Consider the following 22,666-nt stretch of genomic DNA (forward strand, 5'->3'; position numbering starts at 1 on the left):
TTCAAGCTTATTTGTCCTTTGCACAGTAAAACACAGGGTCATTCTGTACATTGAAATTCCTTGATGTGGCAACAACAGCATATTGAAATTTGTGCAATTTTGAAATGTATAGTTTTTTTTATGTATAGTGATTGACTCTTTTTGTGTTTTGCTGTACACAGGGTCATCGTTTTAGATGTTAAGATGTGTGGTTTTGTCGTTATAAAACCCCATATGTTAAATAGCATGCGTATAGTTTATTTTCTTGGTGGAATATGTCGCCCTCTGCTGGGGGAAAAAACTGCAAAATTAGGAAGGCCGAAGGCCGGGTTGCCAGATTCGAAAAAGGAAAATGTTTCGATGCGTTTAGATTATGACAAATACTTCATATGGACAACAAAATAAGTACGTAATTTATTTTACAGTAAACTTAAAATAATGACGAAACGCGGGTTACTTCTTGTGGTGCGTTTTATCTGAATTAGGAGAGTTGATAGTTCTTGTTCGTTTTGGAGGCCTGCTTTGGCAAAATATGGCAACTCATCACACCCAGACGTCAATGGTCTGCGGCTGTAGTGAGTTAGCTGTTGCTAGCTTTTGTTCGATGGGTCTCGCTATCCGGTAGCCAGCAGCAAACCCGTACCCGGACAGTAAACAAGCATTTCAAGTGAAAGAGTGAATCTAGTCGGCTCGGTAAGTATAACCTGCAAACTAACTAACGGCTGCTACCACGGGACACAAAACAGTCGCTAGCTAGCCCCCTACATGTGAGAGGCAGCTGGCTCCAGCAGCTCGTCCGCTTGTTTACAAAGTCCGTTTAAGGTGGTGCAAGTGCAGCTTTAATTCGCGTTTCGTTGACAAGTAGCGGTCGATAAAATAAACCTCCACTGTAAGGAATTTAAAGCTGATGCTGGTACAGTCGTTATAACTGTGTGACGCCGTGTAGTTTTGTTATTTGTTATAGATGGCTTGCTAGCTAACTTCCTGTGCACGATTGGGAAATTAATGTTCTATCAAAGTTGGGAACGATATAGAGCTGCTAATTTGACAATGTAAGTACTCATAAGTAGTGTATAATGTAACTTAGTAAATATTCTGGAAGTTCAACAAAAATACCATCTAAGTAGATCAAATAACCATATATGAATGTCAGTGTTTGGCTCATCCAGTAATTTAAATTGTTGATGTACCAGATTATGGCCATTTACAACCAGAAATATTAATTGTCTCTTTATATCATCTTAGTGTTGTTCTGAATTTTATTTTGCACTAAAAAATAACTGATGTGAGTTTTCTAGCTATTATAGCGATTCTATATGAGATCGTTGAAATGGCTTACATATAACTTGCATATGCCCTAAACTTGTGCTTATTAGCTCCAAATGCTGCCTCCCAGATGTTGAAACTGCACGTCTGATAAGGCATGCTCATCTCCAGCAAGTTGAGGAATTTGTTTGAATTTCCCTTCTCTGAAGTTGATATGATTATTTCAATAGGAGACGTCTAGAAGAACATCCCGATCTAAAGGACCTGTTGTGAATCTGTCTTTCTCTCCTGCGCTTTCTTGCACTATTCAAGTGTGGGTCCTTTTAACTGCCAGTATATTATAACTCCTTTGATGCCGTTTCTCGTGGCTTGGTGTCATGTTGACACAAGTAGTCCCTGGATGTCTTGTACAGCCCTGCCCTAACCAGGGGGACTATTTTTTACAGCCCGAGCTCTAAACTAGTAGTCATTGGTTGTATAATTGTTTCACAGACGAGGATCCTGCCCCAAGCAGGAACTCCTTCAGACTAGCCAGGGGCTTTTTGTTACAGCGTCTACACTAACATCACTTCAGTAGGCCCATATCTACAGTTTAACCTTATCATTAAGACTGAACAGGGATAGGCATGTGGTTGCACACACACACACACACACACACACACACACACACACACACACACACACACACACACATGCAGGAATGAAAGTTAAGACAGGGATTTTATGTGATTGTTGAGATTCATATATAGCTAAATGCAACTCCAAACAGAGGGCTGAACAGAAGTACATTTGATTATAATTCCAATCTCTCAGGACAAATGGATTTCTTCCTTCAGTATATTAAGTAACTGTTGGACAAACAAACAATAACAACAAAAAAGCCATTCTTTTATTTCTTTTCGTAGGCCAGGCAAAGACAGAACCCTGTTCTGAATTTCAGGGATTTCCATTTTAAACCAAACATATACAACTCTAACTACAGATAAGAGAAAATATGGAGCTAAATGTCGTAAAATGTGCAGCTGAGTGATAAAGACGGATCTATTTGAAAAGTATTTCTATACTTACTATTACTTTATATATACTGTATACATGTGCACTCAAAGGTCACATTTCCGGGAGTGTTTGACTTGATTTTTTGGCACTTGTGATGCATGTGCTCTGATCAGACATCACTTTGCAGCCAGAGACCAGCTGGCATACCAACAGTCTAGCAGAGGGCTATGAAGGCTCATCAATGAAATCAACCCACCCACCCCAACCCCCAACCTCTCAACCAATACAAACATTTCATAAATGAATACCATAACGTGCTGTGGGATTTCATTGGAGGTGAAAGCACAGAAAAAGTGCTCAAAATGTAAAAAGCCTATCCTATGCCCATCGGCAGCCATCTGGTGGGAGGTGGGAGGCACCAACAGGCTCTGCAGGAAGGGAGGCTGCCCAAGCTGCCTTATGTAACCGGGCCTAGATGCTTAATCAGCGTGGGGCCGCTTCCAATGAACATGCACTTTTGGCAAATGTGTGTGTGTCCGTACAGTTGTCCACAGATGGTCAGAAATGAACTTGCACACACTTTTTTTTGGTTAAACCTTGGACCACAGAGGAATTACGTTTCTCCTGTCCCAAATTTCCCATCTGATGCAACTGGGAAGGATGTTAGTGTGTGTGTGTGTGTGTGTGCGCGCTTGTGTTTATTTTGGTTGTTTTGTGACAAAAAACTTGCTAAACTAGACAATTCCCTCTACGCCAATACATAACTGACATATTGCTAACTTAAATGTATATTGTATACGTTGGACGCATGACAGGCTCTGTGGTTGATTATTCCTGGCGGTCTCACTAAGCGGTATCGTCCTTTCAGGCAAGATAAAGTTTTATCTCTCTGTACGTGCTCTATCTAGTGACAGAATTGTTCCCTGGGGGCATTATGGGCTCTTTATGAGTAGCTTGATGAGGAAGGAGTGGTTAATAGCACATTATACACCACGCTGCACCCAACACCTCCCCTCCTTCTCATGGGCACAGTGGGTGAAGCGCTCCTTCTCCTCAACACGTGAGGAGATAGAAATGGAAACAAAAGTGGCGTCATTTTTATTTTCCCCAAACTCACAGGAGGCAGGAAAAAGTAAGTGATTTGTTATGTCTGCAAAGGTTGTGTGTGTGCACTGTTGGCTTAGCATGGCTATCAGCAGCAGGTCTCAGAAACATGTGAGCAGATCTCCTCTGAAATTTGTGAGCGCAAAAGCAGTGTGTTTGTTTAGTCCTGTAGTCCACTAGCAAGTTAGAGAACTGATCCATGTTGGTGAATGTTTTCTCTGTTCATGTTCTAATTTGCTCTTTTTCATTCAGGGATAAAAACAGAAAGGACTGCAAGGGAACACCACCATCTTCCTCCTTCACTGCTCCCTCCTCCCTTCCCTCCGCCACCCCCGCCGTTGGCCTTCTCCCGTTCTCATCATGCCGACTATCTTTGTACTCTGGCTGCACCACTGACCTCCACCTTGGACCACCACCATGGAGAGGAAACGCAGAAAGAAATCAATCTAGCTGCTCAGGCTGTTTGCACTATGGACTCATTTTCCGAGATCTGGACCTGAACTCCTCCGTGCCAACCCCTGACCCCTACCCGTACAGTTTTTAGCAGCTCTGTTTCCATTTGAAATGGTTCTGGTTTTGGAAATGCTGATTTGTGCCACCGCAGAACTCAGAATGCCTCTGCTTCCCATGTTGGTGTCCATGCTGCTTGCTGTCTTCCTGCCTGTGGTGGGGATGGAACCAGCGCTAGGTGCCAAACCAACCCCCGATCACCACCTGAACATAGAGCAGCCATCCCCGTCCCAACCCCCTGGCTCCAACTGCTCCCAGCTCACCCTCAAACTGGAGTTCTCCTCCAATGTGGTTGAACATGGTGAGAACTTCTCCCAAATTATTGAATTTCTAAACATTCGTTATCTTTGACCCTCTTTGTAGGATACTAATGGAATATGAATCTGTATGTACTTGTCGGGCCTCAACAGAGCTGCACTTGTGCTTTGTGTTGGAGCAACATATTCTCCACAATCCTCCACAAAAATTCACTATTTATGAATCATTGCTACTGTGGTTTTCTCACGGGTGCAGTTTTGTTGATTTGTATCTGCGCTATCGATACAAACACTAGTGAAATACATGAAAAAATGTTTGGTGCCCTTGGCTTAAGATGTCAGTAAAGTAGTAGAGATAGATACCAAAATGAAGAAAGTCAGCAATCAACAAAACACAGGTTTTTGCCCTTATTTTGTATTGCTGTTTATATATATATAGTTTTTTATAGTCTAACCACAGCATCACATGCTGCGGCATGAGAGTCAAATGCAGCACAATGGAAACACAACCTTTAACTCAGCCACACCCTGGTGTCAATATCATCAAATCATAATGGGAACATTGTAGTTATTGTGCTGGGCTTAGTCACTCCCGGCTAGTTCACATAACTTCAGACTCTGTGTTTGTCATCCTGACGGCCTCAAGTATTGATACAACTATATATTGACTTTGTTTTCCGAAGTTGAAAGCTCAAAGGCCCCCAGAGGTTGAAGATGGTCGTTGAAGTGGTTGAAGTTTCTTCAACCACCTGTACAGACTCTGCTGAGACTTTCATGGTCACTGTGGTGTGTTTTCCTCTCCTGTCTCCCCAGAGTACATCGTGGCATTTACAGGGTATTTCTCAGCAAAAGCCCGGAGTCTTTACATCAGCAGCGCCTTGAGGAACATGGGGCAGGGAGCCTTGGAGTGGCACATCGTTCCCAGGGAAAACCCGGCCGCAGACTTCCCCAGCGACTTTGAGCTGGTCCACATCCGCCGAGTGTCCCCGGTTAGCCTGCTGACCTTAGAGGATCACCCTTACATCAAGAGGGTGACACCGCAGCGCAAAGTGTTCCGTTCACTTAAATACTTCCCCTGTAAGTCTGCTGCTACAGCGCTGTTGTGTGGAAAAAGGATCACAGTATGTCTAATGCTGACATAGATTAAGCAAACCAACTGCTTAATACAGAAAACTGTTTGTCTGCTACAGGTCACAGAATCTTACTCTGTTTGTGGAGTTAGGGGATGCATCTCTCTCTTTTTCTCTCTGTCTGTCTGTCTCTCATTAATGGTAATCTGAGGTAAATCAAAGTTTAACAATCATCCATTTATTTAACATTTGAACGTTTAAAGTCTCAGAATTAAACAAATATCACTAGTGTCATTAACACTAGAAATATACAGGTGCTGGTCATATAATTAGAATATCATGAAAAAGTTGATTTATTTCAGTAATTCCATTCAAAAAGTGAAACTTGTATAATGTATACATTCCTTCCACAAAGACTGATATATTTCAAGTGTTTATTTCTTTTAATTTTGATGATTATAGCTGACAACTAATGAAAACCCAAATTCAGTATCTCAGAAAATTAGAATATAACTGAAGACCATTAGAAAAAAGGGATTTTTAGAAATGTTGGCCAACTGAAAAGTATGAACATGAAAAGTAAGAGCATGTATAGCACTCAATACTTAGTTGGGGCTCCTTTTGCCTGAATTACTGCAGCAATGCGGTGTGGCATGGAGTTGATCAGTCTGTGGCACTGCTCAGGTGTAATGAGAGCCCAGGTTGCTCTGATAGTGGCCTTCAGCTCTTCTGCATTGTTGGGTCTGGCGTATCGCATCTTCCTCTTCACAATACCCCATAGATTTTCTATGGGGTATTGTTCCAAAGGAAATGCAAAATTTACTCTCATCAGAGAACATAACCTTGGACCACTCCGCAGCAGTCCAGTCCTTTTTGTCTTTAGCCCAGGCGAGACGCTTCTGACGCCGTCTCTTGTTCAAGAGTGGCTTGACACAAGGAATACGACAGCTGAAACCCATGTCTTGCATACGTCTGTGCGTGGTGGTTCTTGAAGCACTGACTCCAGCTGCAGTCCACTCTTTGTGAATCTCCCCCACATTTTTGAATGGGTTTTGTTTCACAATCCTCTCCAGGGTGCGGTTATCCCTATTGCTTGTACACTTTTTCCTACCACATCTTTTCCTTCCCTTCGCCTCTCTATTAATGTGCTTGGACACAGAGCTCTGTGAACAGCCAGCCTCTTTAGCAATGACCTTTTGTGTCTTGCCCTCCTTGTGCAAGGTGTCAATGGTCGTCTTTTGGACAACTGTCAAGTCAGCAGTCTTCCCCATGCTTGTGTAGCCTACAGAACTAGACTGGGAGACCATTTAAAGGCTTTTGCAGGTGTTTTGAGTTAATTAGCTGACTAGAGTGTGGCACCAGGTGTCTTTAATATTGAGCCTTTTCACAATATTCTAATTTTCTGAGATACTGAATTTGGGTTTTCATTAGTTGTCAGTTATAAGCATCAAAATTAAAAGAAATAAACACTTGAAATATATCAGTCTTTGTGGAATGAATGTATACATTATACAAGTTTCACTTTTTGAATGGAATTACTGAAATAAATCAACTTTTTCATGATATTCTAATTATATGACCAGCACCTGTATAGTATACCAGAATCTGTGCGTGCGTGTGTGAGAGAGTGAGAGTCCTTCTGTGGGTGAAGGGATGAAGTGTTAAAAGCCTTTGTCTTGAAGCTCAGGTAGTTCTTCTACTCATATGTATGTTTTCTGGGCCTCCCATGTTGAAGAGCCATCAGTCATCTGTGGTTTGTGTATTAGGCTGAGACTGTTGGAGCCAGTATTCTGATTGTGAATGTAACCTTAACTTGACCATATAATTCTTATAGTATTTATAATAGATAGATGTATATTTTATATCTTACAGAGGTTTACGGAGGATCATTTATTTATATCGGTTGTAGGCCAACTTGGGGGTGTTGATGTTGGAAGGACTCTTAAGTTGTTGGGGGATGGGGGAAGCACAGAGATGGTCTGTGTGTGCTTACCCTGGGAGGGAGTACATGGGTCAGCATGGTGGGGCTTGCCTGGACGGGGGAGGGGGGGGCACACTCTTTTCCTGGCAGTGGCTGAAAGACTTCAGTTTGCCCCAAACCCACATACAAACAATGTGTGCGTATGAAGTAGCACACATAAGCTTTTATTACCTCGAGTTCTTGCAAGGGATCAGGAAAGGTTTCTTGGCCTCCAAACAATCGACATTGTACAGAAGTGTCAGAAAATAGGCAAATACACCTGTGAACATAAATTGTATTCCTGAGCCGTGAAGTCTAGGAACAAACTTGTCGGACATAACAATGGTAATGCGCTGACGAAGTGATTCTAACTTCAGTGAGTGCAGATCGGGTCAACAAAGTTGTTTTCTGTTTTTCATAGCGCCTGAACCTTCTGCACCCTGTAACGCCTCGCGCTGGAATCAAAAATCATGGCAATCTTCTCGCCCTTTCCGACGCTCCAGCCTGTCACTGGGCTCAGGTTTCTGGCACGCCACCGGGCGCCACTCCAGCCGGCGTCTACTCCGGGCCATCCCACGTCACGTCGCCTTGATCCTGCAGGCTGATGTACTCTGGCAGATGGGACACACTGGTAAGACCTTGACCGCTGGGCTTGGTTAAGGGCATTCAGACATCCACCTCCAAAATGTTATGTAATGACTAAGTGATTGCTTTGTGCTACAGAATGTCTTTGGAGTAAATGAATAATCCACCCATGTGTATTGTCACATATGGTATCTTCAACATGGGGTCATAGCTTTCCAAGAGTTGCTTTGTAATGAAAGGTTAAAATGTTCTTTTTCTATTCAAGCAGCTGATGTCATCCTCAAAGGGAGCTGGCTAGAATGACAGCCGGTGTGCGTTACTTGAGTTACTGAGTGCAATATTTTGTTAAAATAAAATGATCTAATTTTGTGTACGTGCAGGTTCTGGTGTGAAGGTAGCAGTGTTTGATACAGGTCTGAGTGAGAAGCACCCTCACTTTAAGAACGTGAAGGAAAGGACCAACTGGACCAATGAAAAGACACTGGATGATGGTGAGAGATGATGATGTTAATGATGGCTGATGTTGTAATAACGACATATCATTACGAGTTCTGTGCACAAGTGAGAGGTGTTAGTCAAGTAGCGTGTGTACGTGAGGTGCAAAAACAGAAAAGCCCCATGATGTCTTGTTGTTTCAGGTCTGGGTCATGGTACATTTGTCGCAGGAGTGATTGCTAGTATGAGGGAGTGCCAGGGCTTTGCTCCAGACTCTGAACTACACATCTTCAGAGTCTTCACCAATAACCAGGTACATACTAAACCCTGGCTATGTCTACATAAAACAGTGTTTGTGTACATCAAGTAATGGACCTTGATTATGCATTTTGTAAAGTTGTCAATCTATTCTATGTAAATGTATTAGAGCAGGGGTCTTCAACGTTTTTCAGGCCAAGGACCCCCAAACTGATGGAGAGATGGAGCGGGGACCCCCTACTATATATATTGTATAAAATTGTGTTTTATATCAAACTGGGCCTAGTGCCATGTATAAACATAGATTTCCTCATCAATGTCTGGTGACCTTAGAGGAATTTGAGACTAGTTTGGAAGTATTCAACAAGTTTGTCTTTTAAGTGGCCGTGGGTTGTCTCCAAGTGACGCTGCAGCTTTGATGGCTTCATAGATCAATCAAATGACACACATTGGTAATAGATTTTATTTAAAGCAGTGCTCTCCAACCTTTTTGCCTCAGAGCTACTTTGACAAAATAAAAGTGTCAGAGAGCTCCTCATGTTTAACGTTATTAATAACGTTTGTCCACATGGCTGATTCTCCACCCAAACTAGCTGAATAAGCCTCTTTGTGTGAACATTTACAAAATTTCAATATCCAACTCTCAATTCAAATCCAGTAACATGAGCTTCTTTTTTTCTGTATACATTCTCAGTGTGAAACTCACACTAATGAATTCACATCATATTAATCTCAAAAATAAACAAAACAATGTTATTGTTAGCGACTATTGGAGACCACTGATTTAAAGACATTTAAATTTGTGGAAAAATAAATTGGTTTGAAAAAAATATATAAAAAAATTGTCTACTCAACCACAAATTTTCAAATGACGGACCCCCTGATGAAGACCACTGTATTAGAGTGTGACATGTTTGTTTGGTCTTATCTCCCAGGTGTCATACACCTCTTGGTTTCTGGATGCTTTCAACTATGCCATTCTGAAGAAGATCGATGTTCTCAACCTCAGCATCGGGGGTCCTGACTTCATGGACCACCCATTTGTCGATAAGGTAAATACATACTTCCAGGTCATAAGTTGTTTTCAAACAATACTTCATTGACAGTCAAGGTTTTCTAAACTACTGTATATGTGAAAACTTTCACACTACCAGGTCAATTGCTCTGAGCAGAATATAATTTCACAATCATTTTCCACCATTACAAATGCTTGAGTATTGAAATGGTTATGATCATCATTTATCCAAATTGTTGTGTAGAGTTGTTATTGAATTGGCAAAATAATCAGTTGTGCCATCAAAATGAATTATATTGCCTCTCAGTTGAATAGGTTTACTCTAAAATACATAAAGGTATCCCTTCATTGTGTAAATTTGCTTATCAAAAGCTTTCTGGCATATATTTCATGAATTGTGTTGATGTGTTGTTGGGATGGCTGCTAAATTGACTAATTGCTTCTCTGGTGAATGTGAAATTTTACTTTCGAAGGAGTTTCAAACATCTCATATCAATTAATGACACTACAAGTGAAACTCATGAATATCTAGGATTAGCATATTTACTGTGGTCAGAAAGTTCACTTTCCAATTAGGGATGAGGAACACATTTCTAGCATATTTTTTTATGTTTTGGTTGAATTACAGACATTTCTTGCAATGTACTGTGCTGCTCTACTGAAATGCACTTTAACTTTTTAGTATTTCAAGAATGTTTCAGGAAATGTGCCAAAGCAATTTAGAAACTGTAATCAGAGTAATAAGAACTCGCTGTGCGGTATTTGGCCCCGGACAAAAGTATTTCATCCTCCTTGTGAGTTGCACCCATTTTGCAATGAGATAACAATCCAGAAAATATGTGTCAGAAGATGTTTTATGCAAATGGGTTGAACAAGGCATGATCTCACTACACTGCATATGTTCATGAAGATCAGCACAAATCTGGAACATCACGTCATCCTTTACTTTGAGCCCAAAATATATACGCATCGATTTTTTATATCACCAGGTAATTCCAGAGGCCTTTCTGCTGCAGCCCTCAGATCATGTTCTCTTTGTGACCTTGTGGAAAACACAAATAAAGTTATTCTGTCCTCCCACAGGATTATTTCTGAGAACATACTTAAAAGCATTACCTACAGTACCTACTGGGAACACTTTCATCTTTTCCACCCAACCAGCTGTGTTCATTTTGTTCTTATTTCTCTTATTGACAGGTGTGGGAGCTCACTGCTAACAGAGTGATCATGGTTTCTGCTATTGGCAATGATGGACCTCTGTATGGGTAAGATCCTAGCTCCACCCTCGAACTGATGACTTTACAGTTAATTCAAAAGGAATTATGGGGTGGACAGTTCATTCCTTTTCAGATGGAAAAGTAATCACAATATTCAAATAATCACAATCACATTTGTTGGTCAAATCAGGAGGTTATGCAACTATCAGCAATGTTTTCAATAACACAGGCAGGGTAGATATATATACATATGTTTCCTTTTCAGTTGAAGTGTTCCTCCTTTAAGTAAAGAAAACTAGCAGCTTAAATTAAAATTTCTATATCTCAGCACCCTGAACAACCCAGCAGACCAGATGGACGTTATCGGGGTTGGAGGGATCGACTTTGAGGACAATATTGCCCGATTTTCATCAAGAGGAATGACTACCTGGGTGTGTTACAGCCAGAATCTCTCCCTCACTCTCAAACGCACAAGACCACATGCACCACACATCATATCATTGATCGGTTTAAGACTGCCCACATCAACACTGGGTTGTGCATCCTAGCCACCAGTTACACACAGAGTCAACACTCCACTGTTTGATCACGCATAGACAAACGGAGACATCTAGCATTGGATCTGATGAAGACGTCTTTCTCCAATCCATTTTGTCTCTCTGCCCCCTCAACCAGCCAGCCAGCCAGCCAGCCAGCCAGCCAGCCAGCCAGCTAGCTAGCAAGCACTCACTCACTCACCCACACTCTGCTACCTGACTGCATTTGTGCATCAGAACCGCTCAGGAATGTGACATTTGAAAGGCCACGTCACAGTGCATTTGCATCTGTTTCTGGATATTGTGGTTCTGTGACACCATTCTGTCACTGTCACACATAGAGTTGACCCCTGATGTATTAGTCCATGCTGCTGGGCGCGTGCATGCACCTTTTTTTCAACAACATTAACATTTATGAGATGGCAGAGCATCCCGAATCTAAGCAATTACACGCACACAATATCACAAATCACAGGATTTAGGGCAGGTTTTTACCTTCTGTGCTGCTTTTTAAAGAGATTTTGAATTAACTTGAGAATATTGCTTGTTCCTGTGTGTTTTCCCATACGTATAAGCCTGGTGTACTTAACTTCATGAACTGCAGAGATCAATGTAATTTCAATGGGTGAACAATACTTTTCTAATTTTTTTCAACTGCTGTGTTAGTCACCCGTGCTCATCTACATTCTGTATCCTCTCCTTTCCCAGGAGCTGCCAGGGGGTTATGGCAGGGTGAAGCCCGACATTGTCACCTATGGTTCTGGTGTTAGGGGTTCAGGAATGAAGGAGGGGTGTCGCTCCCTGTCTGGCACCAGCGTTGCTTCTCCTGTGGTGGCTGGGGCCGTCACACTCCTGGCCAGGTCAGTATTTCATGTCTTGATCCAATTGCTTGCTACGAGGGTCAGAATCTTTTTGCATTTGATTTCCATTAATTTCTCTTTAATTTGCTCATTCCATGTCTTTTTTGGTTTATGTAAGGACATTTTATTTACACTTGCCCCCTCCCAAGCAATGCCAGGGGTCAGCATCACACACTTAAGAGCTCATGTAAAGAACCAAAAGGGTTGATATTTGAATACTGAATCATTTTTTGACCAGACAGCTTTAAAATGTTGAGATATTTGTAGTTACCCCAGGTAGTGAAAATATATCTTTTGCAGTGTGGAGAGACATTTGAGATGTAGTAGAAAGTAGTTTGTAATTATGCCAGTATGATTATCTCTGTGGCTGTCCTCTGCTGGCTAAAGCTATGACATTCCTCTAATTTAAGTTACAAATGAACTGTAGACAATTTAGGCATTAGAGGAGACAACGTTTTAAATAATGTGCAGTGTAGATGCAGTGCAGGCCATGTGGCCAAAACAGAGAATGGAAATTATGACTGTGTTTGCACTGAATCATTCTAAGTATGACAGAACAAAGCTGTAATTGATCAGTGTGAGTCAACACATAGCTCATATTGCTTGATTAAACTTCAAAACACCCCGGTCCCCCCATCACACACAGAAACATGTGAAGGCAGATATCCACTCATGGCTCCTCTCTCCTCCAGCACTGTTCTGAACCGGGAGTTGGTGAACCCAGCCTCGATGAAGCAGGCTCTGATTGCCTCAGCTCGCAGGCTGCCTGGGGTCAACATGTTTGAACAGGGCCATGGTAAACTAGACCTGATCCGGGCCTATCAGATTCTCAACAGCTACAGACCTCAGGCCAGGTAAGGTCTCACATATCTCAGGACACACAAGTTAACATTCTCTTCCATATTTACAAACGTATGCAAGAGAACCTGCATATGCATAAACAGGCAATTCAGCTATTTTGTTGATCATTATTTTCTGCAGTTGGCTGCTCTCTTTGGTTGAACCTTATTTCCCATCTTATCCAGTTTGCCATGATTGGGCAGCATGCAAAAGCAGTCATGAAATTCAACCATTACATTTGCAGATACATACAAAGTTGTACACACACACACACACACACACACACACACACACACACACACACACACACACACACACACACACACACACACACACACACACACACACACACACACACCCACACACCAACCATCCATCATCATCAACTGTCATTGTCTCCTCCCAGTCTTTCTCCCAGCTACATTGACCTGACAGAGTGTCCGTACATGTGGCCATACTGCTCCCAGCCCATCTACTATGGAGGAATGCCCACCATTGTCAATGTGACCATTCTCAATGGCATGGGTGTCACTGGCAAGATTGTTGACAAGGTACACAAATTAGTTTCACTTTTCTCATATGTTACACAATAAAAAAGACATATTTGCATTGAATATTTGCAAAAAGTTATGATCTTTAGTGTCGTATAAGGAGAACTCCTCTTTAGGTGACTGGCCTAGATTTGAGTCAGGATGCACCCCACAACTCACAAAGCTTGCTTTCTGCTGTCCAGCCCATTTGGCAGCCTTACCTGCCCCAGAACGGTGACCACATCGACGTGGCCTTTTCCTTCTCACCAGTGCTGTGGCCGTGGGCCGGCTACCTTGCAGTCTCCATTTCTGTAGCTAAGAAAGCGGCATCGTGGGAAGGCATCGCTCAGGGTCATGTGATGGTCACCGTTTCGTCGCCTGCAGAGAATGATGTGAGTTAGTGTAATTGCTGTGTGTCTGATGTACTTTATGTTTTTGTCATTTCTAGCAGCTTTGTCTTTGTATCACGTATAATTTATCACTCCTCCTCTGTCACTACTCATCCATCTACTATCATTTATGACCTAATTAAGTCTGAGGTGGGAGGCGAGCTGACCTCTACGGTCAAACTGCCCATCAAGGTGAAGATCGTGCCAACCCCTCCACGCAGTAAGAGGGTACTGTGGGATCAGTACCACAACCTGCGCTACCCACCTGGCTACTTTCCCAGAGACAACCTGCGCATGAAGAACGACCCACTTGACTGGTCTGTGCCTGTTTTTAAAAATAGTTTCTAACACACAAGAGACCAGAACAACAGACCCCTCATCTATGATTTTTAAATTCTCTGGACACATGACAACACATCAAAGTATGTTGCGCTTATACATCTTTAACATCTGTTTCCAGGAATGGAGATCATATCCACACTAACTTCAGGGACATGTACCAGCACCTGAGGAGCATGGGCTACTTTGTTGAGGTGCTAGGAGCGCCCATGACCTGCTTTGATGCCAGCCAGTATGGTAAGAGCATAGACATACGTTTACATTGTTAGTGTGTGAAGTAACATTTGGATCTGTAAATAAAACACAAAAGCATAACACTGACTGTACTTCCATATTGCGTACAAACCATTGTGTACAGCAATGACAGCAATATGGAGATCATTCAACTGCACACACCCAGATTCAACCATAATGTCACATGTGTTTGTTTATTGGAGATTATAAGAGCAGGTATGAATTCCCTTTGCTTTTCTTACCACATTTACAACTCTTAATGACAGACCCTGTTGTTTTTCACCTGCAGACATATAAACTGACCATTCCATTGGTGTTTATTATTCTGGAAGCTCTTTCCAGGGAGAAATCTGGAATAAACAGAAGAACTCTACATTTAGTCTGAGCAGTGACAATCATGATGCAACAGGGGACACAACATATCAAACCTCATAAACACAAAATCTGGATTCATATTCAAATGTAGTGCAGAAGCGACATAATGAGCTCCTAGTAAAGCAAAGATTACCACTTCTACACTTCTTTTTCAAGGCCATGTATGACGCTTTTAAAATGCCTGGTTCTGACTCCATAACAAAATATTGGGGTTAATTGTATTTGTGTTCCCGCAGGTACGTTGTTAATGGTAGACAGCGAGGAGGAATATTTCCCTGAGGAAATAACCAAGCTAAGGAGAGACATAGACAACGGACTGTCACTCATCATCTTCAGTGATTGGTACAACACGTCGGTCATGAGGAAGGTCAAGTTCTACGATGAAAACACCAGGTACGTCGACTTGTTTTGAAATTTTAATGTCAACCTTTATGTCAACAGTGCTGCAATGCTTAAAACTCACCGAGCGTAAGAGCCGCAAGAGCGCAAGACACCCAATAGGAAATTATTTGAACTATTTACATTAAGAAACATGACTGGCTTTTCATAGCATCTTACATGATGTCACAGCTCTTCTTTTTCATAAGATCAGAGGTCTGGAACAAAAAATATGTGGCCAGAAATAACAGTCTTATTGTCTTAGTAGGCTGTAATTTCCAAGTTGTTAACAGTGCTCTGGAACACAGCATTCACCTCTCGTAATTGGACCCACAGTAACTAAACCTCACGATAGGCATACATACTGTAATGTAACGTTAGTCTCTGTATTGTGTAATCAGTATCTGTGTACACCTTTTTTCATCAGTAATACACAGAATACATACATACAAGAGAATATATCCCAAACGAGCTTGCGTTAGGCACGTCAGGCTTTGAGGGCCAGTCCGGATTGAGACTGGTCTAAACTTGGCATAGGTTAATTTACTGCTGATAAGCCCGTTTCTATCCCTAGATGACCGCTCAACCAAACCAAGCCATGTCACCTTTACTTACTCGACTTAGACTTCAGATGTCCTGGAAAGTAGAACTTTATAAAGATATTCTGCATAGCCCTCTGTCATTTCAGTTAATAATGCTGATTAGTTTTTGGTTCAGTCTGCTTTAATGTCTTACTGTTAAACCCTGTTCTGCATATATGCCCTATGCTGCAGATACAGCTCACTGATTAAACAGCGATTAGCTTCACAGTGGCTTCACTCAGAGGTTCATTGTGCAGTAATATCGGAAAGATGAACTGCATTGTGTAGTTAACTGCACAGTCCTACTCCAGGTCCCTCTCTACAGTGTTACCCTCTGTCTCTGTCTCCTCTCTCTGCATTAGGGGTAATACATCACAACCTTTCACATTCAGAGCTCCTCATGTAGTACTAACCATTACTCACAATTTCTTAATGTTCCATTCACAGGATATCCAGAGGATTAAAAGTCAATAGCCTTTATGTCTTCATAACATTATACTGAGGGATTGAATAGTAATGTTTATAGATTGGTCCATAATCATTGTTCGTTTTCGTATTTCACATGTTGTTTCTTTCTCTAAGCTGGTGTGTAGATGTTAGATTGACAGTAACATTGTTACATTGTTCATGTGCAATCATGGGTGATTTCTCAGTTTTTCTCTGTTCTATGTTTATTTTTTTTATCATTTACTATTTTAATTCATTATTGGCTGATGGTCGTGCAAATGATTTGTGTGGCTGTTCCCTGCAGGCAGTGGTGGATGCCGGACACAGGGGGTGCTAACGTACCGGCTCTGAACGACCTGATTTCAGTGTGGGGAATGGCTTTCAGTGATGGGCTATATGAGGGGGACTTCACCCTGGCTGATCACGACAGTATGACACACACACACACACACACACACACACACACACACACACACACACACACAGACATAAACATACACACACACACACTGTTGTGTTGTCCGCACACTATAAACACTAGGTTACCACCTCACTGCAGCATTGTCACAAATACAGAGAACATACAATACAATACATATTCACAAACACAACTTCAAAGCTTTCTTTGTCTCTCTGTCTCTGTTTCTCTCTTCCCATCCCCAACCACTTCTCAGTGTACTATGCCTCAGGCTGCAGCATTGCACGGTTTCCAGAAGATGGAATAGTGATTGCCAAGAACCTAAAGGACCAAGGTACCCATACAAGTATTCCACCTCAGTCCTGGCTGATAGCCCTGCAGGCACACAGACAACAAAACAGTAAGATCTTAATCAATGTGTCCTATGGTGTGTGTGTGTGTGTGTGTGTGTGTGTGTGTGTGTGTGTGTGTGTGTGTGTGTGTGTGTGTGTGTGTGTGTGTGTGTGTGTGTGTGTGTGTGTGTGTGTGTGTGTGTGTGTGTGTGTGTGTGTGTTCGTGTGCACTTAACACAGGGCTGGAGGTTTTAAAGCAAGAAACTGCAGTGGTGGAAGGCGTTCCCATCCTTGGACTGTATCAAACGCCATCTGATGGGGGAGGGCGCATCGCTTTGTATGGCGATTCTAACTGTATAGACGACAGCCACAGACAGAAAGGTAGCCTCTCATGTCACCTGTCCTGTGTGTATTTATACCAAGCTGACCAAATGATTTCAGTAGAACCAATTTCTTATTTTTTTGTATTTTGGATTGTTTTTTTCCCCCTCAGACTGTTTCTGGCTGCTAGACGCTCTCCTACAGTATACATCCTATAGTATGACCCCTCCCAGCCTCAGCCACTCTCATAGCAGGGTCACCCCACCTGCAGGCATCGAGCATCCACTGCCACAAAGACTGGAAGGTGAGTGAGAGGCAGAAACTTTTCTTCCCTGCATTTTAACTCTCTTTGTTTTCCTTCAGATATGAGTCATTGATTGATTTCACACATTAGATTGGATCTGGCAGTGCCCAATGATACTTAAATACAAATAGTTGAAATTACAATATTGCTAAAAGGAAAAAAAGGAAATAAACTTGAAAATTGCAATTCCCATTGTATCAACAATTAATTGTTGTTTTAATAATGTGAAACCTCACTAAAGCTATGATAACAATTCATAGTAAGTAATGTAATATCAATTTATAATAATGAAAGACCCAATTTTGAGACTTAATGAACAGCTTCGCCCTTGACAAGATGAGACAGAATTATCTCTGTGGTAATAATGTGAGTTTCACAGTCTTCTGCTGAGTTCTTCAACCACAGACTTGTAGTCGAGTGGAACTTTAGAGCTGCATTTAAGTCCAACTGTGTGCTATATTAACAGCCATATGAAGCTGTGCTGTGCTGTTGCTTAGAGACGACTTTCTTTCTTTCCCGAACACGTCACAGGCAAGTCGTTTTAAGCAGTGTGATCTGCTCACATGGGAGAAGCATGCAGAGAAATTTCATCAGGTTCTGAAATCATAACCTGTAATAGCCTTTAACCCATCACTAGGGAACATGCCTGTGTTCTTCAGAAAGAAAATCTAAATCTGTGCTGCGGCTGTGCCAAATACATGGCTAATTCCTGTCTCTAGTGAGTGAAATACGTGCTCTCTCTGTCTTTACTTAGCTCTGTATTGGTGTGAATTGGTATTTTTTCAATAGGTTGAGGGGTTCACTTGTTTTGGATTGTTATGTCTGTGTACAACTAACATTTCAGGTCATTATTTGATGAAATGGTTCTTCTTTTTTTTTTGTACTTATAGGTTGAGTTGATTCTAGATATTGATAGTGCCTTTTACTCTATTATTGCAGATATCTTAAATACCTTAAAATAGTGTTACTATTAGTATTATTTATAAGCATATACTATCCATTTGTAACTCAGATTATGCATTTCTGTGGAAACATGATCTTTTATGTTGATGACCCCTTGACCCAGGATCCTTACATCTCTACTGATTTTCCTCCAGGCAACCATCTTTACCGGTACTCTAAGGTTCTAGAGGCTCACCTGGGAGACCCTAAGCCCCGCCCCCTCCCATCATGCCCTCACCTGTCTTGGGCAAAGCCTCAGCCTTTAAACGAGACAGCACCCAGGTACATCCAATGACACAGCAGTGTTGTCAGTCTGAGCGTCTTAAGTCTGAATCCTTTTTTCAGACAAAGTGCTTTATAACCGTTGTCCATTGTAGCAAAGTGATATATTTCAGCGACGTAGCTTGTAGAAGTGTGCAATATGGAACAGTGAATTTGCGCATAGCCTTTGGGCTCTAACATTGAACAAGTCTTGTGTGACAGCAGAAACTTTCTGTATTCCATCAACAAAAGAAATCAACACAAAAGGGGATGTAGCTGTGCCCATCCAACTATTATGTATAATTTGACATTTTTATGCAGAAAATGTCAAATCCTTTTTTCTAAAACAGTTTGGACGCTCACTTGAGGTGAATATATATTTTTTGTTTGATAAATTGAAATGATGGAATCGCATTTGCTAAATAAAGAAGGTCAAGTGAATGATATCAGTCGATTGCATGCATTTACCGAGAACTAAGAGCTGCTAAATTGAGAAAAGAGTATGACAAACCGTGGACTATTTTAAGGAATAATGGCAGTGTAAGTGTCTGCAGCAGTGTTACATGGCAAAAAAATCAACTCTGTGCTTGTAATGGAATAGCGGTGGATCCTTAGTTACTGCTGCATTTTCAACTTCATCATGTGCTCTTACAACGAGATGGACCAGAAGAACTAAAGAGCAAGATGCGCTCGCCAGTGTTTTGTTTGCTTCTACACAGCTAATGGTCACAGTAACAGTCTTTCTTTTGCAGGAGTTAAACTTTTTCACTGAACCATTCAATTTATTCAAAACCTAAATGGAAATGTAGCTAGTGAATGGTTGCGTTTTAACTCTACACATAAATGCATATACAATATTTGTAGACAGAAGAATTCAGATTTTCAGATTTTCAGTTTCAGATTCGGTCTCTCTCTCTTATTCTCTTAGTAACCTGTGGAAGCACCAGAAGCTTCTCTCAGTGGATCTGGACAAAGTGGCTCTGCCCAACGTGAGGCCGTACCGCCCCCAGGTCAGACCTCTTTCTCCTGGGGAGAGCGGCGCCTGGGACATCCCTGGAGGTACGACATCCAGGAGTGCCACAAATTACTTTTCCATATTCTTAAAGTTAACCTGTATGAAGAGTGAATCATGTTCCTGGCATACAACATTGTTTTGAAAGCCCTAATTTAATAAAGAATTACAGGTTCATAGTGGCTAGTTGCAGTCCTCCTCACCAGGCCCTTCTTTAATATCTCCTCACATTATCTAAACAGCCAGGGACAAAAAGGATGCATAAGAGCATTTAGAGCTCTCCCTTCTGCTCTCTCCCCTCAGGGATCATGCCTGGCCGCTACAACCAGGAAGTGGGCCAGACCATCCCTGTGTTCGCCTTCCTGGGAGCGATGGTCGTCTTGTCCTTTTTTGTGGTTCAGCTCACCAAGGCCAAAAGCAAACCCAAGCGCAGGAAACCCCGTGTCAAACGGCCCACCTACCTTCAACAGCAACAGCAGCAGCAGCAGCAGCAGCAGATAACAGGGAGAAACCCCACCGTTTGACTGGGACTGGAATTTGCTTGGATTGGCTGCCGGTGCCATTGGGGAGACGGTTTCGGTTTACCTCCAATACCAAGAAAACTGATAAAGCAGCATATAAGGTGCTGCGTGAATTGGAGCCTGAACATTTTAAGTAAACCTGAGGAAAAATGAACACTTTTAAAACTCAACCCTGCCGAACATGAACGGAGAGCAGCCTTCAGATGTCTGTTGGGTGCTACAATGGTTTTTGTGCCTCTGGTCTGTCTCAGGCTGTCAGTGGGTGTATGTGTGTGTGTTTGTGGACTAATGAACAGTATTAGACGGCGTTACACACATGGCCCCAAATGCCTGTACTAGACAGCCATGATCTCAATGTTTTCCTTCTCCTCCCCTTACAAACTTCTTTCATTCCTCTGACCAAATGGTTGATTGATTCATTGAATATGTTTGACTTTTGTATTTATTTAATTTGTGCACACCCTAACACAGAAATACACCACAAACTGTCACACAGAAAAAAATGCATCTACACATAGGTTGTATTACTTACATACTGTTAATGCTGACAGAAAAACACATGCAGATATCTTTTACCAAGAGGTCCACTGATTGTTCAAGTAGTACAATCTTGACTGTCTAATCTCATCTTCCTCTCTTTCATAATTCCTGCCCATATTTAAATGTCCTGTTTTTTTTATTGTTTTTATATTTGATGTCATGATTGACCTCCAGGCATTCTGTTGGATTCTCCATCATGATCTCATGGTCAACAAAGTAGCATTGAGAGACTTGTTCAAATATATTTCATCCATTAAAAAGCATCAAAGTAACCTGCTTGCTAATTTCTTCTTGATGGCTTGAAATTGAAAGTTGTTTTGTTTTCCCTCTTTAACACAATTTTATTAACAATTTCAGAAAGTGCGATCCAAGCAGACAGATACTGTAGATAGATAGATAGATAGATACTGTAGATGGATGGGAGGAAGTAAGATACAGTAAACAAACCTCACACAACAGGAGAGCCTGGACTCGCAGCTTGTTGGAAAAAGCAACTGGGGCCCAAAATCTGCTTCATCATCTTGTAGTGTGTACCAGCCTAACACAGGTGCAGTAAGTTCTGCAGTGTCACTGGACCTGTATAGGCTGTGTAAAATCATGTGACCTGTTGGTGGCAGTGTTGAGGTGTAATCTAATACTGATGTGGGCTGTGAGCCCATTTATTGACATGTTTATTTGAAGTGAAAGCTTTGATGTAGGAGTGAGATCAGGCTACAATGTCTCTAAACTCATGGAAGTCCTGGAAAAGTTTGAAAAAGTTGTTTTCTGGGCCTGGGAATGCACACGCGTGAAGGCAATGTGAAGGCATTACTTGAACAGCCACTGATCTGACATACACATTACTCATGTTATATAAAGGTAATATTTCAGGTTAGAAAGTTGCACAGTGGTGTTTCAATAATCAAACAAGGATGGTGCTATGGACAAACCTCTTAACCTAATATTTCATAGTACACCCTTTGGTGATGACTACAACCAAACACCTGCATTACTCGCTCATCTTGAGCAAACTGCTCCAGTTCTCTTAGGTTTGACTTTCTGCTACATCCGAGGGGATCAGATCACGACACACAGAAACACTTGTTCTATTTTCCTCTATTATTTTTGTGCTTCTTATAGTTTGGTTTGTTTCATTGTCCTGCTGGAGGACCCATCACCTGTGACTGAAACACAGCTTCCCCACACTGTGTGTTTAGCCTTGATACTCCTGATTCCACCATGCTCTGCTCAGATTGAAGGCATCCAGTGCCAGAGGCTGCACAGCAATCCAAAAATATCACTGAGCCTCCTCTACGTTTCTAAGTCCTCTAGGTTTCCATTTGTCTGCCAGACATGGATGGATGGTGCACCATGACTCATGGACCTAGACTTGGGTTTTTTTGCTTTTTGTTTTATTGAAGCAAACATTTTACATGACATTGAGCATACAATTGTAGGATATTTTGGAGACATCTCTGGCAGCCGTCTCTTCATCCAACTTATCAGTGTGGCCCCTCATAGTGTACTTGATTTTCTCGAGTTTAAGAAAATACATTGTATCCTACAGCCATTGCGAAATAGAGGGAGGGGGAGGGGATTTCCAATGCAGGAGCAGGCGGCGTCTAGCAAGCAAAGAGGTGAACATGACCATTTCCTTTTGTGAGGTGTTAAATTGGCGTGAGTCAGATGGGGTGCTGAAGATGGCAATATGAGGGGAGGGATGAACTTGCATTCCCAATATGGTGGACAATGTGTTGAAGTAACCGGACCAGTAGTTGTGGAGCCTGGGGCAGAGAAAAAACATGTAACTTAGGTTGCAGTGAGGCTTCGAACATCTATTACATTTGTCCTCTACGTCTGTGAACATTTCGGCCA

The 22,666-nt window shown here is 41.9% G+C and overlaps 1 protein-coding gene across 1 annotated transcript; it reads left to right on the plus strand.

The window, feature by feature from the left end:
* The first annotated feature begins 526 nt into the window (after positions 1 to 526).
* Positions 527 to 20,749, plus strand: mbtps1 (membrane-bound transcription factor peptidase, site 1). The gene is made up of 23 exons (XM_076142193.1): positions 527 to 672; positions 3,598 to 4,156; positions 4,926 to 5,189; positions 7,564 to 7,773; positions 8,108 to 8,218; positions 8,366 to 8,475; positions 9,356 to 9,472; positions 10,633 to 10,700; positions 10,981 to 11,083; positions 11,897 to 12,048; positions 12,741 to 12,902; positions 13,295 to 13,439; positions 13,622 to 13,810; positions 13,952 to 14,124; positions 14,268 to 14,383; positions 14,992 to 15,148; positions 16,466 to 16,590; positions 16,836 to 16,913; positions 17,152 to 17,292; positions 17,405 to 17,536; positions 18,634 to 18,760; positions 19,668 to 19,798; positions 20,055 to 20,749. The coding sequence occupies exons 2-23, from the start codon at positions 3,910 to 3,912 to the stop codon at positions 20,273 to 20,275; spliced, it is 3,279 nt and encodes a 1,092-aa protein (XP_075998308.1). The 5' UTR covers positions 527 to 672; positions 3,598 to 3,909; the 3' UTR covers positions 20,276 to 20,749.
* The last annotated feature ends 1,917 nt before the right edge of the window (positions 20,750 to 22,666 follow it).

Source organism: Genypterus blacodes, unplaced genomic scaffold, assembly GCF_046128005.1.
Source record: "Genypterus blacodes isolate CSIRO-AG114 ecotype Tasmania unplaced genomic scaffold, CSIRO-AGI_Gbla_v1 ptg000021l_1, whole genome shotgun sequence".
In the NCBI taxonomy this organism is placed as follows: Eukaryota; Metazoa; Chordata; class Actinopteri; order Ophidiiformes; family Ophidiidae; genus Genypterus; species Genypterus blacodes.